This window comes from Macrobrachium nipponense, chromosome 42, assembly GCF_015104395.2.
Source record: "Macrobrachium nipponense isolate FS-2020 chromosome 42, ASM1510439v2, whole genome shotgun sequence".
Classification (NCBI taxonomy): Eukaryota; Metazoa; Arthropoda; class Malacostraca; order Decapoda; family Palaemonidae; genus Macrobrachium; species Macrobrachium nipponense.
The window spans coordinates 38,778,698-38,795,543 of record NC_061103.1 but is presented as its reverse complement, the minus strand read 5'-3'; the positions used below and the strand labels follow the sequence as shown (position 1 = coordinate 38,795,543).

At 44.2% G+C, this 16,846-nt stretch overlaps 1 protein-coding gene across 1 annotated transcript; it reads right to left on the bottom strand.

Annotated features, from left to right (window-relative positions):
* Positions 1-2,103: 2,103 nt before the first annotated feature.
* On the bottom strand, positions 2,104-3,324 carry LOC135213336 (collagen alpha-1(I) chain-like). The gene has a single exon (XM_064247313.1). The coding sequence runs from the start codon at positions 3,322-3,324 to the stop codon at positions 2,104-2,106; it is 1,221 nt and encodes a 406-aa protein (XP_064103383.1).
* Positions 3,325-16,846: the final 13,522 nt, after the last annotated feature.

Genomic DNA, 16,846 nt, shown 5'->3' with positions numbered 1-16,846 from the left:
TGTTTATTAAGAAAAGTTTCATGTTGTCACCAACACATCATCAGTCTGCAATTGAAATTTAACATTAAAATAAACTTAAAAATTACAATAAAAATTAAATAAACTTAAAAATTACAATAAAATTGAAATATACTCAAAACGTTAAAATAGGGAATGAGAAGAAAACTACCTATTTATAAAGAAGGAAAGAGCTGAGTGACTAAAAACGGTGAGGTCTGCATACAACGTAAACCTCACGCCAGAGAGAGAGGAGATGACGACGTGTTGGAGTTGAAACTAGGTGAAAGGTGCTTAATAAACAATGACTCAAGGGTAGTTAGATGGGTAGTTTGCTTTGTGGTGCCAATTATAGAAAAATGTTTCTTTTCGATAGTAACCTTGCAACTCTTTGCATGTATTCTTATATTAGAGAACTCGGGATTAGAGATTCTGGACCCAATTCTGTAACTTAATCCCAAATGGCTGTAATAACGGACTTGTCACAGTCTCCGTGAAGAACCAACATAAATACCAAGACATCTTGGTCATTCAAATTTATATATGATATTGGACTTCATGAAATCCTGTAATTTGTCCTTGTAATTGGAAAACCCTCCAATTTTTTGTGGATTCATGGGAGTAAGATTAAGTTTTAAAAAACCAAATTCCTTTTCAATAATATTTCTAACTTTTACTCGTAAACTGCCGAGCGTCCCGGGACGGGCGGGAAGGCGTCCGCCGAGCGTCCCGGGATGCTCGGCGAACGCCGCCGCCCGTCCCGGGACGCTCGGCGGGACGCCCTCTCCCGGGAACGCTGAGGGCGTCCGGCCGGAGGGCGTCCCGGGACGCTCGGCGGGACGCCTGCCCGCCCGTCCCGGGTACGCTCGTCTGGACGCCTGCCCCACCGGACTTGCCCGCCCTCCCGTCGGGACCCGGGCGCCCCTCGTCCCCTGGACCTCGGACGGGGACGCCTGCCCGCCCAACCTCGGACGCTCGGCGGAACCCGCCCTCCTGCCCGCCCGTCCCGGGACGCTCGGACTGGACGCCTGCCCGCCCGTCCCTGGGACGCTCGGCGGACCCTGCCCGCCCGTCCCGGGACGCCCTCCCGCCGTACGCCCTGCCCGGCCCGTGGCCCGGGACGCTCCCGCCCGTACGCCTGCCCGGCCCGTCCCGGGACCCGGGCCCTCGGCGGGACGCCCTGCCGGCCCGGCCCGTCCCGGGACGCTCGGCGGACGCCCTGCCCCGGCACCGTGCCCGGGAACGGGCGGGCAGCGTCCGCCGGCAATACCCGGGACGCTCCCGGCCCGGGATCCTTCCCGCCCGTGGCCCGGGACCCGCCTCCGGCGGACCCGGCCTTCCCGGGCCCGTCCCGGGACGCCTCGGCCCGGGACGCCCTTCCTCCCTCCCGGACCCGCCTAGGTGGATGCCCTGGGCCGCCCCTTCCCGGGACGCTCGGGCCTACCCTCCTGCCCGCCCGGCCCGTCCCCGGGGACGCTCCCGTGGCGGGGGACGCCTGCCCGCCCATTCCCGGGACCCTCCCACGGTCGGACGGCCTCCCCTCCCGTCCCGGGACGCTCAGGCCCGGGAACCCTGCCCCGCCCGTCCCGGTAACGCTATCCTCGGCGGGGACCCGCCCCTGCCCGGGACCCGTCCCGGGACCCGCCGCCCTGGGACCACCCTGCCCCGCCCGTACCCGGACGCTCCCGGCCCGGGACCGCCTGGCCCGGCCCGGTCCCGGTACGCTTTCGGCCGGAACCGGCCCTGCCCCCGCCCCCGTCCCGGGACGCTCGGCGGACCGCCTGCCCGGGACCTTCCCGGGACCCGGGCGTCGGCGGGACGCCTGCCCGCCCGTCCCGGGACCGCGGCGGACGCCCTGCCCGCCCGTCCCACGGGACGCCCTCATCGGCGGACGCCTTGCCCGCCCGTCCACGGGAACGCCTTCCCGTCGGACGCCCTGGGCCCGCGGCATGGCGGACGCCGGCGCAACTCCCGTCCCGGGACGCTCGAGGCGGACGCCTGCCCGCCCGTCCGGACCTCGCCGTGCCCGGGGACGCCTGCCCTCGCCGATCGCCGGACAAAGGGAGCGAAACCTCGGCCCAAGGAAGAAAAGAAAAAGACCCCGGCCTAGAGCGGGAACCCGGAACACGCGGTTTCCCGAAAAGGAAAACAGGAGAGCTTTTCCCGCGCCGGACCCCCGGGCCATGCCCGCCCGTCCCGAGGACCGCGGCGGACGCCTGCCTCCCGCCCGTCCCGGACCGCGGCCCGGGACGCCTTGCCCGGCCCGGTCCCGCCGGTACCCGCCCGGACGCCTGCCCGGGACCCGTCTGGACCCGGGCGGACGCCTGCACCAACCCGTCCCGGGACGCTCGGCGGGAACGCCTTGCCCGCCCAGTTCCCGTGGACGCTCGGCGGACGCCTTGCAACCCGCCCGTTCCCGGAACGCTCAGCGGAACTGGCTCGCCGAGGTCCCGGACGTCGCGGACGGCCTGTCCCGCCCGTTCCCGGGATAACGCCTAGGGGCTGACGCCTGCCCGCCCGTCCCGGGACGCTCGGCGGACTGCCTGCCCGCCCATCCCGGGACGCTCCGGCCTGAACCGGCCCCCCGGCCCGGCCCGTCCCTCCCGGGGACCGCTCGGCGGAACGCCTGCCCGCCGCGTACCAGGACCCGCCGGCCCGGGACCTCCCCTGCCCTGCCCGTCGGACCGGCCCGGCGACGCCCTTCCCGCCCGGGTCCCGTGAACCTGCCCGGGCGGGACGGCCTGGCCCGCCCGTCCCGGGACGCTCGGCGGACGCCTGCCCGGGCCCGTCGGACGTCGGTCGACGCCTGCCCGCCCGTCCCACCCGGGGAAAAACCCGCGGCGGACGCCTGCCCCGCCCGTCCCGGGAACCCGCGGCGGACGCCTGCCCGCCCGTCCTCGGGACGCCTCCCGGCCCGTACGCCTGCCCGGCCCGTCCCCTGGACCCGCCCGGCCCGGACGCTGCCCTCCCGTCCCGGGACGCTCGGCGGGACGCCTGCCCGCCCGTCCCGGACGCTCGGCGGACCCGCCTGGGCCCCGCAGGGTCCCCTCGGGACGCTCGGCGGGACGGCCTGCCCCGCCCGTCCCCGGGACCTCCCGTGGGCGACGCCCTGCCCACCCGGGCGTTCCTCGGACGCCTCCCCGGCCCGGGACGCCTGGCCCGGCCCGTCCTGGGACGCTCGGCGGACGGCCTGCCCGCAGTCGTCCCGGCAAACGCCCCGGGACGCTCGGCGGACGGCCTGCCCGCCCGTCCCGGGAGCTCGGCGACGCCTGCCCCCCGGCACCGTCCCCGGGACCCGCGGCGGGCCTCGCCCGCCACTCCCTGCATAGTGTAATAGCTATTCTGTACCTTAGAACCAGAATATGCCACTGCATCTTCTCAATTCTCCTGGGGATTCTCTGAATCTTCAAGTTCTTTTACTTGCACTCCACGAATCCTACTCAATCCTCTCTTTCTTCTCCTGGCACCTCCACTAATCCTACTGAATCCTCTCAATTTTCTTGGGGCTTCTCCTAATCCTGTTTCTTCTCCCGGCACCTACACAAATCCCCTTATTTTCTTCACCGTTTCTATATTCCCTCCCTTTTCTTTTCCATCCACGAATCAATAAAACTCTAAGAAAACATTTTAACATATTCATTTCCGTTCTAGTTCAATTTCCTTCAAGGATTAACAAAACAAACTTTTTACAAAATAAACATCTTCCTCAAAATTTCCACATCTTATTCGTTTGAATGAGGCCAGTGCAGTCTTCATCACGCCATTTCTTCAAGATCCACAGAAGCTTCTGCAGTTTTCACTTGCTCTCCTCCATTCGTCTTCATTTCTCCTGGAGGTTCTTCAAATCAGAGACCATTTTCTCCTTCGTTCCTCGCAGCCATCCAACCTCATCATCCATCTGGTCGTTCCATTCGCCCTGGACACTGGCCTTCTTCTTCAGCGACTCCAGGCGACCATTTCCTTCCTCTAGAAGGCATGCCAGCTCGTTCCTCTTGAGTTTCGCTGTTTCAACTTTACACTGGAGTCCACGCTTTTCCTTCCAAGAGGTCCTCCAAAGCCTTCTGCAGGCGCTGCAACCTCAGCTCCAAGTCTTTCCAGTCGGATTCCCACTTTTCTCTTGAGTCTTTTTGTTCCTGAATGAGCCTCGCTATCCGCTCCGCTTCTGCCGTCTATAGCTGCACGTCTTTCTCCTTCTGTCGTAGGAGTTTCTCGAGCCCCTCAAGCAGGCAGTTTGCGTCTGACCACTGCCCAGACAGTTCCCTTATCCTCTCACAAAGGGCATCGTTCCTCTGACCAATTTCCTTCACGTTGTTCTTCAGATGCTGGTTTTCTTCGGCCATTTTGACCATCTTGTCTTCCAGCTGCCGTTTCTCCCTCTTCTCTTTATCGTTCCAGCTTCGAGCGAGTGAGCCCTCTCTTGCAAGGCCTGCTGTTGCAACACCTCCTGAGTCATCTGCATTTCAAGAACGCGTTCTTCCCTTCCGCCTGCCTTCTGCGTCTCTTCTTGGTAGTCGAGCCTCTCTTGTAGCTGAAGAATTATTGTCCTGTCCAAGTGCACGCGCTGCTCTCTCTGGCGCTGGATGGCTTCTCGCAAGGCTGCAATTCTCTCGTTCAGTTCCTTTTCCTTAGGCTGTTCAGCTCCATCATTATCAGTCAGGAGAGAAATCTCGCCAGCGAATAGGCAGCCACACCAAACAAGATCACTAATAACAGCTGCTTCCAAGTCCAGATAAGGCCACATTTTCTTCAAACTGAAATCCATATCTGAAGTATCCAGTTCATATACTCTCCTCTCTCTCACTCTCGATTTTTCGTTGATTTTCCATATTCCACGAGAGATATTTTGGTTTATCGAAATATAGCAGGAAAGATTCTGAACTTTAATTATGTCTTGTTTCTTGGTTTTATAAATTGCTGAAATCTCTCTCTCTCTCTCTCTCTCTCTCTCTCTCTCTCTCTCTCCCTTTCTTTCTTTCTTTCCCCGAAGGTCTGGAATTCATTTGTTCCTTCATTTAGGTTTAAGGCTTTGCATTCAATATTTTGAGAAGGAGAGAGAGAGAGAGAGAGAGAGAGAGAGAGACCGTATTTTTGCGTAGAAAAACAGAAAAATAGAGAATCTAATGTGTGTATAACCATGCTTAGTGTATAATGCTTTAATTGAGGTTTATATTAATATTATTCATTCTGTCTATATATATATATATATATATATATATATATATATATATATATATATATATATAATATATATATGATATAATGCCCCAAAGTCAGGTCACCTTTTAGGCATGCTGTCTACGCACGAGGAACGCCAAAGGACACGAATGAATCAAAAGTATATTGAAGCAGGAATGCGCACTGAAACCCACTATTGAAACCCACTCATGGAAATTATGACAGCCCTTAAGCAAGCTTACCGCGCGTGCGCACGTGTGTGTGGGCGTAATATACGTGAGGTGTAACAGTACTAAGAGAGAGGAGAGAGAGAGAGAGAGAGAGTAGGAAGAGAGAGATAGAGAGAGAGAGAAAATAGCTACGGTTGTTAATGATGATGTTTTTTCCCGATCACAAACCGTGACCGGGTAGTGTTTTTCTTCTTCTTCTTTCGAAATAGCGTATTCAGGAACTTGGCCTTTTTCTCTTTAAAGGAAATTCTGATGGCCACAGCTGTGAGTAAGAATAGACCAACGTGAAATGACTGTTAACAGTGTGTATTTTATAATCTCATTACATTTTACCAGTATCTGTTTATTTGTTTAATTATTTGTCCATTTATTTTTTTTCTTTTCCAATGACTATTCTATTCTGTCTGCTTATCTGTTACCTTCTATTACTACTTTCTAATGAACACCATAATATTCTTTGGAAGCTTGAATTTCAAGTCAGTGGCCCCTTTGGTGGGCTTCTTCCATATGAATACGGTTTATAGAACCCCCTTTTCTTTCTGCCTTTTTCTTATTTTTTCGGCCCTGGGCAAGAACAGGACCTCTGGTTGCCCGTCCCAACAGCCCCTAACAATTCGCACGTCCGTCAACAATCATTATGACAATGAGTAACTTGAATTATTGGGTAATAATAATTCACTGACACACAACTCGTGCGTAACGCTGGCCACTTGTTCTTTAGGATGTCGGATGTCTGATACCATTAAGAAGTTTTCTGTTTCCTGATTTCGTGAGCTAGTTTATCGTCCGTTCTATTTTAACCTTTTTAGCCTTTCTAGGGGACCGTTGTAGTCTCAAAGTTAGTATTATTATTATTCTAAAGAACCTCATTCATATAGAATAAGCCCACCACCACAGGGTCCATTGACTTGAAATTCAAGAACAGAAGGTAATGGGATATACAGAATGAAGAGATCACCAAACACACACACACACACAGAGTTTCATTAGCGACTTGTGTTTGTGATGGTTAATTTTTCAGAAATCATTTTCACAAGCAATTTATAATTGTTACCAAAAGTTCCCCTACTCAAATGATTCTTCAATTAATTATTTAGTTCAATTGAACGTTTGCTACAAGTATGCACACACAAATACAGTCCGTTTCTTTTTTTGTCTGCTCTCTCTCTCTCTCTCTCTCGTCCGGTTTTTTTTTACCTCATCTATGGCAATAAATTCGGGGATTTTCCTTTGTTTACCATTTTGTCAAATGAATTCATGAATCCTCTCTCTCTCTCTCTCTCTCTCTCTCTCTCTCTCTCTCTCTCTCATCTTGCCCCTAAGGTCTGGAATTCTTCAATTCTTCTAAGCCCTTGCTCGACTGTCCGAAGTAAGGCTAAGCCAGCATAAATACTCTGTAAAAACTGGGCAAAAATCTAATGCATTATTTATTCATTTAAGTGAAAACAACCACCGAATTAATTGGATTGACAGTTCAGTAATTGCACGGTCAAGAGATGTCTTATCACGAAATCTTTTAGAATCTGCTTTAATACAACTTACTTTTCATTGTAATTTCAATGTTAGTCGTGGCCTTTTTCATTTAGACCCTTGTATCTGTAACATGTTTAAGAATGACCTCAAATATATAATTACTGACTTAAATAAAAATCAGTTGCCTTAGAGTTATTAAAAATTTTATTGTAATGTATGTCTGTCATGTTTTGTGAATATGGTTTTGTTTATCAGGTTCCGTATAGCTGTCACCTATAATCCTTTAATTGTCTGGAGATTGTATCTGAGATTGTCTTAAACCTTTAATTGCACCCTCTGTTTATGCTTGTTTGGGAAGGTTTCTTATCTTCCAGGTGTGTCGGATTCTATGCACTAATCCTTTTATAATCCCTATCTGTCAGTTATACGAACCTTCTTGTATTGTCTTTTCTCGTACTTTTGTCAGTATCTGCTTCAGTAAAGGGCTTTTAAGCCGAAAGATCTCGGAGACTCCTTCGTTTATTTTTCCTTCGTGGCATTTATCTTTATTTATGGATTTATCACGTTCCTAACTTTCGTGATTCTGTTATACATAATGAGGGCCACGTTTACTTTCGCTATCCTGTTTCCTCTTTTGAGATGTGTTGTCACTACCTTCTCCAAGTCTCTTGTGGCTGCACATTCAACCAGAATTCGTCTTAAGTTCCTGAAGAAGTGCCTTTCTGAACAAGTGCTCCCTAAATCCTTGCTGCCACGCCGTCTAAGAAGATATGACAATCACCCATTCAATGAATTTAGTGCCATGATGTTGAAACAGCACATAGCAGCCGCCAAGCAAGAAGAGAAAGAAAAATTCAAGGAACTGGAAAGAACAAGGATCTCTTTCAATCATTCCATCCCGGCTGATTGGAAGGACTCGCTGCGACGGGAAATTTACGAAAAACTACGTAGGACTACAGATACCCTGAAAAGGAAACTCGACAGAAAACTAAAAAATCTTATTGATAGCAGTGATTGGACTAATTGTGCACGTCAAGATTGTGTTGTTAACTTATCTAGTAAACAAATAAGTGAAAATGTTGTGAGTGCGCTTGGATATGGTTTATCTTTCTTTGTAACAAGTAGACCTTCTGCTTTAATGATTGGGTCATCCCTAAGTAAATTTGAAAAATATTGTGATCTTCCTCAAAATCATGTCGACATGATTAAAGGTATTGTTTACGGAGCTGCCAATGTTAAGCATGAAAGTAACTTCCCTGCTCGCTATAAGAAAGTTTGACCGATCTTAAAAAGGACAATACTATCCACATCACAAAAGCTGATAAGTCAAATAGTATAGTAATTTTAGATAAAGCTGACTACATATCACGTATGCAAGCCCTACTGGATGATGATGTGACTTATAAAAAACTAACAAAAAATCCTCTTCAATAGCATAGTGAAAAGTATCCTTAAAGATAAAACAGATCTACTAGGCAAATTGTCAGTCAATTCTCCTTCGCTACCTTACTTATATGGATTAGTCAAAACGCACAAAGAAAATAACCCTATGCGGCCTATTATCAGTACTGTTGGTTCAATTTCATATAAACTCTCGAAATATATCACTAAGATCTTGTCCCCGTTACTTGGAACCATCTCCGATTCTCATATATATAATTCTCTAGATTTAGTTGATAAATTATACAAAATTGCTCTTTGCCCTACTGATAGATTCGTTAGTTTTGACGTATGTTCTCTTTTTACTAAAGTCCCTATAGACTCTATTTTAGAATATCTTAGCAATGAACTAACTCAGCATGAATTACCTCTACCTATAAGTCACATTATTTCACTCACGAGTTTGTGCATTTGTGATTGTAAGTTTATATTCAATGGTGAATTTTATCAACAAATTTTTGGCATGGCAATGGGAAATCCTTTATCACCATTGCTCTCAAACCTGTATATGGAATTCTTCAAAAAACGCTACTTACCTAATATCATTCATATTCCTGTAAAGTGGTATCGTTACGTTGATGATTGTTTAGCTGTTCTTCCTGTCGGTATTGATGTAAATGATTTACTCTCTAAATTAAATAACCAGGTACCATCGATTAAGTTTACTCTAGAATTAGAAAAAGACAATTGCCTCCCTTTCTTAGACGTTTTGATACATAGAGAACCATTTCAATGTAAATTCAGTATTTATAGGAAACCGACTAACAACTTAACTTATGTTCATTTCTTCTCAGGCCACCATCTTAATATAAAAATATCAATTTTTTCCTCTATGTTTTTACGAGCATTGCGAATTGTCAGTCCACAATATTTGGATCAAGAATTTGAATACATAACAAAAAAAGGGAAAGATTTATGCTATCCTTCACATATATTAGACATTTGTTATAATAAAGCCCACAAAAAGTTTTATACTGAAAACAACACACAGAAAGAAAATTCTAAGAACATTCTCAGTTTGCCTTATTTTAACGGATTTGAAACCATTAAACCATTGTTAAAAGCTTTTAATGTCAACCTTGTTTCTTCCTATAATAACACACTAAAAAGAATGTTAATAAAAAATGGCCCCAGAGAAAGCAACAACATAATATATAAAATTCCATGTATGGATTGTCCCTCATTCTATCTCGGACAGTCGAGCAAGGGCTTAGAAGTAAGGCTAAGCCAGCATAAATACTCTGTAAAAACTGGGCAAAAATCTAATGCATTATTTATTCATTTAAGTGAAAACAACCACCGAATTTCTCATGCATCACCTTTTCATTTTATTTGTCATTATCTTTATCAACTCCTCGCTGGTATGTTTTGCTTTTTTATAGTATAGCATATCTGATAGTTCGGTCAAATCTACAATTTATAAATGTCTCGTTTTCATATCGCTTTCCAGTGCTTTTCTCAATCTTAATTCATTATTCTTCTTTCGTTACAAAGCTAAAAAAATCTATTTTCAATCTTCCGTTGACTAAATTACTCTGTAATTCATTTCATTTCTCCTCCGACGATCGCAAGACATCTTCGGTTTCAACTGACTCGGTGCATCTTTATCACAGCAATGAGAGATAGCTTTAACATACGTTCTCTTGCTGCTTTCATTCACTAACTGCCTCCTTTCATCATCCTATCAATCAATACCCTTATTCCCCCTTTCCAATGCTCTTGACGAGTCGACTTTCAGGGCTGTGAAACCTTCCTTTATAGGGGAACAGAAGATGTTCTTTAGGAAAGGAATTGAGTGATATTGGCGAATGAAGGGGGCCATAGAATAACAAAGAAGAAAGTGTAATCCAGTGTCAGTGAAAGGAGTGTTTATAAAACAATGATTAAATACCAGAGATACAGACAAAAGATAAATCCGACTGATACCAAAAACTGAAGCGTAGCTTTGCGACCGCTTGTAGGAATGACTTACCAGAATGTACAAAGGGTGAAAGCTAAAGGCCGCGGAAAGGAATGATAGAACTTGAAAGCTTCCAAAGTGATACGTTGTTTGGAATAGGACAAGTGAGACCGAATGACTGACCAGATTGTGTGTGGTGTCTAAAGGTGGAAAGGTTCCACAGGGAAGGGTGAGAGAAGTAACTGTTCTTTTGTGAGAGTATAAATGTGATGGAAGACATAAGGGTAAATAGTATTCTAGAGGAGCTGTATTTGTAATATAAGACTAGCCAGTATACCAGGGAAGTTGTTTTGTAAGATTACAGGCAGTCCTGAGGTTACAGTAAGAGTTCTGTCCCTGGTAGGGTGCTGTAAGCCGAAAATCGACTTATCCCGAATCATCATAATTATAATTGAAATAAATAGCAATAGCGCTGTAAGTCCGGGTTACAGCGCTGTAAAGCAGGTTAGCAGCGCCATGAGACAAGTGCTTAAGTCCAGAACGACTTAACCCAAACCTGATGTAACCCAGGGACTGCCTATGTATTGAGTCAGAAGTATGACAGAAGCATCGATAGGGGATGAGCAGCGTGGGTGCAAACAAAGAGTAGGTTTATAAAGCAAGGTTCAAGGTTTGGTTTAAAAGAAGACCTGGCCTGCCTTGAACCACTGAACCATAAATGGTTCCCTGTGCAGAAATTCAGAGATTCTTCTTCAACGGAAAGAAGATATCGAAGAGCAATACAACTTGAATGGAACGGGTATTAAGCAAATGATTCCTTGCTTCCAGTCCTGATTAGATAGCGAGAGAGAGAGAGAGAGAGAGAGAGAGAGAGAGAGAGAGAGAGAGAGAGAGAGAGAGAGAGCAAGCCTTCATTGTCTCATTAGACGAAGCATGAGATTTGCATGCAAAATGACTTACCATCGTGACTGTGTTTGAAGATTAACATTTGAGCATTTGCATATCAAGATCTAATTTCGTCGAAGTCGATGTAGAAGGAGAAAGAACTGGAGTTTCTGGTGATATAAACATGAAAAAGGAAGTGTTTGTGTCAATTCATAGGATTGTTCATGGTTCAAGAGAAGACCACAGCCTAAGAGGTAATACTTTTATGATCTATTCTCATAATTTGCGAAGCCTGGACGTCATTTCTAGAATGGTTCATTGTTACGTAAAGACCCCAGATTGGAAAGTGATAATTATAAGGTCTATTTTCATATTCTACAAAGACTGAATCTGACTGGGTCACTGAAAAGTGCATCTATGGATTATCATTATATATGAAATATGTTCAGGACAATCACACGAAATTTATAACGGTTCACTGTAGGCATTACTGATCTTTGCAGCCTCCCTTCAGCCCCTAGCCGCATCCCCTTTCATTCCTTTTACTGAACCTCCTTCCTTATTCTCTTTCATCCATCTTACTTTCCTCGACCCTCTCCTGAAATGTTTTTTAACATTATTTGCAGCGTTGAATGAACTTAAATGTCCAATCCCTATTCTAAGAAGAGGAAAATGAAGTTAGCATAAAAACCATCTTAAATAATTTAGAAAGCTCATGAGTAGTGGTAAATGGTTGATATTCTGATTAATAATGTATAATAAAATCAGAATTAAGACATCCAGCCATGTACTGATTTAGAAAAAGAGAAAAATTGAATATTTGTTGAATGGCTAATTCTGTCCCGATGTACAAACCTTGTCAAGGAAAGAAAGAGGGAAAAATAAAAGAAACAATTGATAAGAGAAAAATTGCTTATGGAAATTGAATCCTTTATGAAACGTCATCTTAGTCTGAGTGTGAGTTTGATGAATTTCTTCACTAATAGACTTCAATTTCCATCACATCTTCTTCTTCCACTTGGGCAATCATACTTCTGGCAAATTGCCGTGTCACTGGGAAACCTCTAGCATAAATGTTTGTGCTTTCATACAAAAGGATCACGGTATTTATAAAGTCAAGCTTTTTTTAATCGATTTTTCATGGAATTCTTGACATAATGGTTGGCGGTATTGGCAACTGAGGCAGAAATAGAAGTGCCATTAGTCAGCAGTGTTCTTTATCTAGTCTCTTTTTGCTAAAGGTTCTTCGGCGGTGTTTATTACAATATCTATATTTTCTATTTTTTCACAATACTTATAACGTAAATTTGCGGTTCTCCTCTCTCACAGACAGTTATAAAAGCAGTATAGAATGCTGACAAAACATGAAAGAGAAATTATATTTTCTTGGCAGTATTGCCCGATCAATATAATTAAAAATAAAATCTAATTAGAATCCTTTTGCATACCAGAAAAACAATTTATGTCGTTTCTACCTTCATTAATGTTTCTTCGTTTTTCCAGTCTTGGCAAGGATTTTTGTATAGTGAATGAAAAAAAGGGGTAAAGCAGCAATTATTAGTCCCCTACGCAGAGATGTGCTGGAAAGAACGACTCCAGCAAAACAAAGGCTCTTTCTCTCTGTGCACTGAGGCACTGCGTTTTTTAATCGAGCCTGAGACCTGGTTCTGAGAACTCTCTCTCTCTCTCTCTCTCTCTCAGTCTTGCTACCTTTCTGTCCATATATCTAGGACACACTCTCTCTCTCTCTCTCTCTCTCTCTCTCTCTCTCTCTCTCATAACAAGGACTTAATCAAGAATAATTAACGCGTCATAAAGTTAATAATATTTTGAAATTTACGCCAACGCAGATTCCGCCTTTTTTCGTGAAAATTACCAAGATGCCGTTAAGATGGCGTCTGTTGTTTGGATGATGTTCAAAAGTTTTTAAGTTTTATCTTTGAATTACTAGTCGTGCCCTATAACTAAACTGCATAATGAGGAAATAACAGTCATATTGATTCAGTGGTAATATCATTTGATAACAATTGCAAATTTGAAGTCATGTTGAACCTCTTCAATCGTCTTGCAGATCAAGATATCAAAATGACAACACTTGCAGACTACGTCCTTCTTCCCTGCTCCAGTGACCTTTCGGCCTTTAAATAAAGAGACCTCTCTATGGAGAGAGAGAGAGAGAGAGAGAGAGAGAGAGAGAGAGAGAGAGAGAGAGATTGTACATTTCTTGTGTCTCTTGCGCTTCATTGATTTTTTTCTTAGACTAAGTTTTAGTTTTTTTTTTTTTTTTTTTTTTTGAGAGAGAGAGAGAAGAACGTACATTTCCTTCCTCTTGTGTTTAGAATTAAATAATTGTTTCATAAACTAAGTTTTTCATTTTTCGAGAGAGAGAGAGAGAGAGAGAGAGAGAGAGAGAGAACGTACTACATTTCCTATGACACCTTATGTTTGAATCTTTGTTTCATAGCCTATTTTTTTCCTTTTAATTTTTCCAAGAGAGAGAGAGAGAGAGAGAAATGAGAAAGAAAATGGGAAGTGAGACAGAAAACGGGAAGAGGGAAAGAAAACGGAAAACCGGGAGTGCCTGCTTGCCGGACTGCTTGCGAGTGCTTCTTTACGAGACGTCTTTTTCGGGCCGAGGAACCACGACGATGTCATTCCCCGGTCCACCTGTTTGTGAGTGACGAGCAGATGTGAGAGATGTCATCTCGCCTCAGCCTCTGGGACGAGGAGATATCCTGACATCATCATCTCTGGTCGTCTCCTGAGGGCCTGGGGATTTGTGGTGCTCGTAAAACTTCTGGGTGTGGGATGGATGTCATGTTTTATTTGTATTTCATTTGTTTATATATTTATTCTTCTATTTATTTATTCATTCATTCACTTCTTCATTGATTTATTCATTTTTATTCACTTATTCATTCCGAATCCCTAAAAAAAAAGAAAAACGAAAAACCTTTTGAACTGAAATCCCCACAAATTCCACATTGCGACATAGCATTTTTCTTTTTTCTCATTCTCCTTTCCTTCTGCGCGCTCTCTCTCTCTCTCTCTCTCTCTCTCTCTCTCTCTCTCTCTCTCTCTCTCTCTCTCCATTTATCACATATTCCGTTATTTTCTGTTCCTTTATTAATATTCTTTCCCGAGGAATGTTTCATTTGTATGTGCTGACTGCGATTTTTAAACTATCGCATATATATATATATATATATATATATATATATATATATATATATATATATATATATATATATATATGTGTGTGTGTGTGTGTGTGTGTGTGTGTGTACGTATATTTTTTTTCATAAATCATATGCGCCCGGGGAAAAATGAAAATATTTTCGAAGCGGATTTGTACTTTTTACGTTCCGACGAATTTTTGGCTTAAATGGTGTTCTAACATAGTTTCTTTTAACCTTCGAACAGCCTAAAGTATGAATACTTTCTTGACAATTTTTAATATAATTTTTTTCAATGATTCTTGATCATTTTTAACTTGACAGTGGACGTATTTATTTTCTTCTAATTCTGAAACATTAAAAAATGTACATAATTTCATTCCGTCGTCTAAAAAAATTCGAACGAATTTTTGTCTTAAATAGTCTTCTGATAAATTCTCTTTTGATTAACCAACATCCCAAAAAATAATCAATTTCTCTTCGTCAACTTTATTCTCATTGTTCTTGACTAAAATTCATGAAGATGTCATTCTGTACCTTCTGAAATTCGTGTTCATCTTCTTTCCATCTATATCTTGCTCCTGTATGTCTCCATCTTAACAGGTTTATTTTATTTCTGAACTTCTATGTTCCAAGGACTTAGTGAATTCCGCCTTGAGTGGAGTTTCCACTCGCTATCCCAGTTCTTTCGACGCGAAATTCCTCCCCCAGTTGCAATTTACCAGTCGTATATTTATCCCTGTAATGAGAGACAACTGTAATATTCATTTTCTTACAAATGTTCATTACGTTTCCCCCTTGTAACGTGTATTTTTCCCTTTGCTGGCTTCACAGGGAATGGTCAATTCTCGCAATATATATATTACCCTCGCAATATATATATTACCTTTGTTAACCTTCTCATTACAGCTTACCGATTATTGGCACTAATTACTGACACTAATTATTGCTATTAGTGCCCTCTCCAAATTTCCTATAACAGCAAATGTTCACTGCTGGCTCAGTGACCCTTTATCTGGAGAGAGATGGAAGCTGTTCTTGAAAAGGAGTTGGAAACATACAGATTGATAAGCCCACGAACATCCGAATAACAGATTAAATGGAAATGTGTTATCTAAAACAACAGACAGTCGAGTTGATGTGGGCTATCGTAGCTTCACATAAGCCACCCATCTGATGTCTAGGCCAGTCACTTACGAAGCTCCTGATTGGCTGTTGATAAGCCAATCACAGGGCTGGAAACTCATACTCTAGGAGTCTAGAGAGAGTTCACATAGGCAGGATGTACGTTCCACCTCTCCTGAGGTATACGTCTTTCAAAAGTAACCTTCAGAAGATGTGGAACACACATCCCTCCTATGTGAACTCTCGAGAGAGACTGAGAGTTTCCATCCCTGGGATTGGCGTATCAACAGCCTATCAGGAGCGTCGTAAGGGACTGGCCTAGACATCAGATGCGCGGTTGATGTGAATCTACTATTACCGTGATTGATTAAGACAGTGACTTCTTCTATGTAAGGGTAACTATAATATTGGGACATGTCACAATTCTATGGCATAACAAGGAAGGTGTACAATAAGATTTTTTATTTAAAAAGTAAGATGGATTGCCGAAGGTTTGGTAGGGGAAGATCATTGTCATGTAAGCGAAGGCGAGAGTATAAGCGGCTTTAGGGATTATCATCAAACAGTTGTATGGATAAGGGTTTGGGGAATAGAACAAAAAAGCTGTAAGTTGGATAAGTGGCCCTACAAAACCTCTTCATACAATGAGCTTTGACTGACGCTGGTGTGCAATGCAACGCAAAAATGTGAGGATGGAAGCTAATCCTTTCCATTCTGATCAGAGCAAATATAGAAGTGTGATAAATTGTGTGAGATCATTCTTTTTACTACTTGTCTCTTTAATAGATTTATGTCCAGAATTACTTAAATTGGAGGGTAGTACAGGGTAAGATTTCTCCACCAGAATGTATCCCCTTCTTCTTCTTTAAAAAAAAAAATCTTTTGGCAAGATCTTCTGGTCTCCTATTTACTGGTGTACAAGCAAGATAAAATATTGTTAACACGCAGACAGCTTTCAGGTTCTGAAAAACCGAACAAGATCCATACTCCCCCACACACGCCCCCTCCCCCCCAAAAAAAACTAATTCCTGGAATCCTTCGCAAATTAGGAATAGAAAAATATAAATTTACACATTCCTTAAAAAAACAATCTTTATTTTTCCAGCCAGTTACTTTTTGCAACCTTTTTTTTGACCAACGGGGAATGAAAAAAAATGCACAACAGCAATTACTCCCTGACGCAAAAATGGACTGTAAAGAACGCGCCCAACAAAACAAAAGCTCTTTCTCTTAGTGGCGTGAGTTTATTGAGCCTCACACTAGGGTTATTGATTGTGCCATTAATCTCTCTCTCTCTCTCTCTCTCTCTCTCTCTCTCTCTCTCTCTCTCTCTCTCTCTAGCTTACTCTCAGCACTCTCTATAATTACTTTCTACTCTCGACGAAAAAATTCAAAGGTTCTTCAACTAAGAAATTCATATTTACCCTTAAATTTCTGAGTCTTAA

What these genes read in the sequence shown, in the direction of transcription:
- LOC135213336 (XM_064247313.1), bottom strand. Translation starts at nt 3,324, where the DNA reads ATGCAGGGAGTGGCGGGCGAGGCCCGCCGCGGGTCCCGGGGACGGTGC.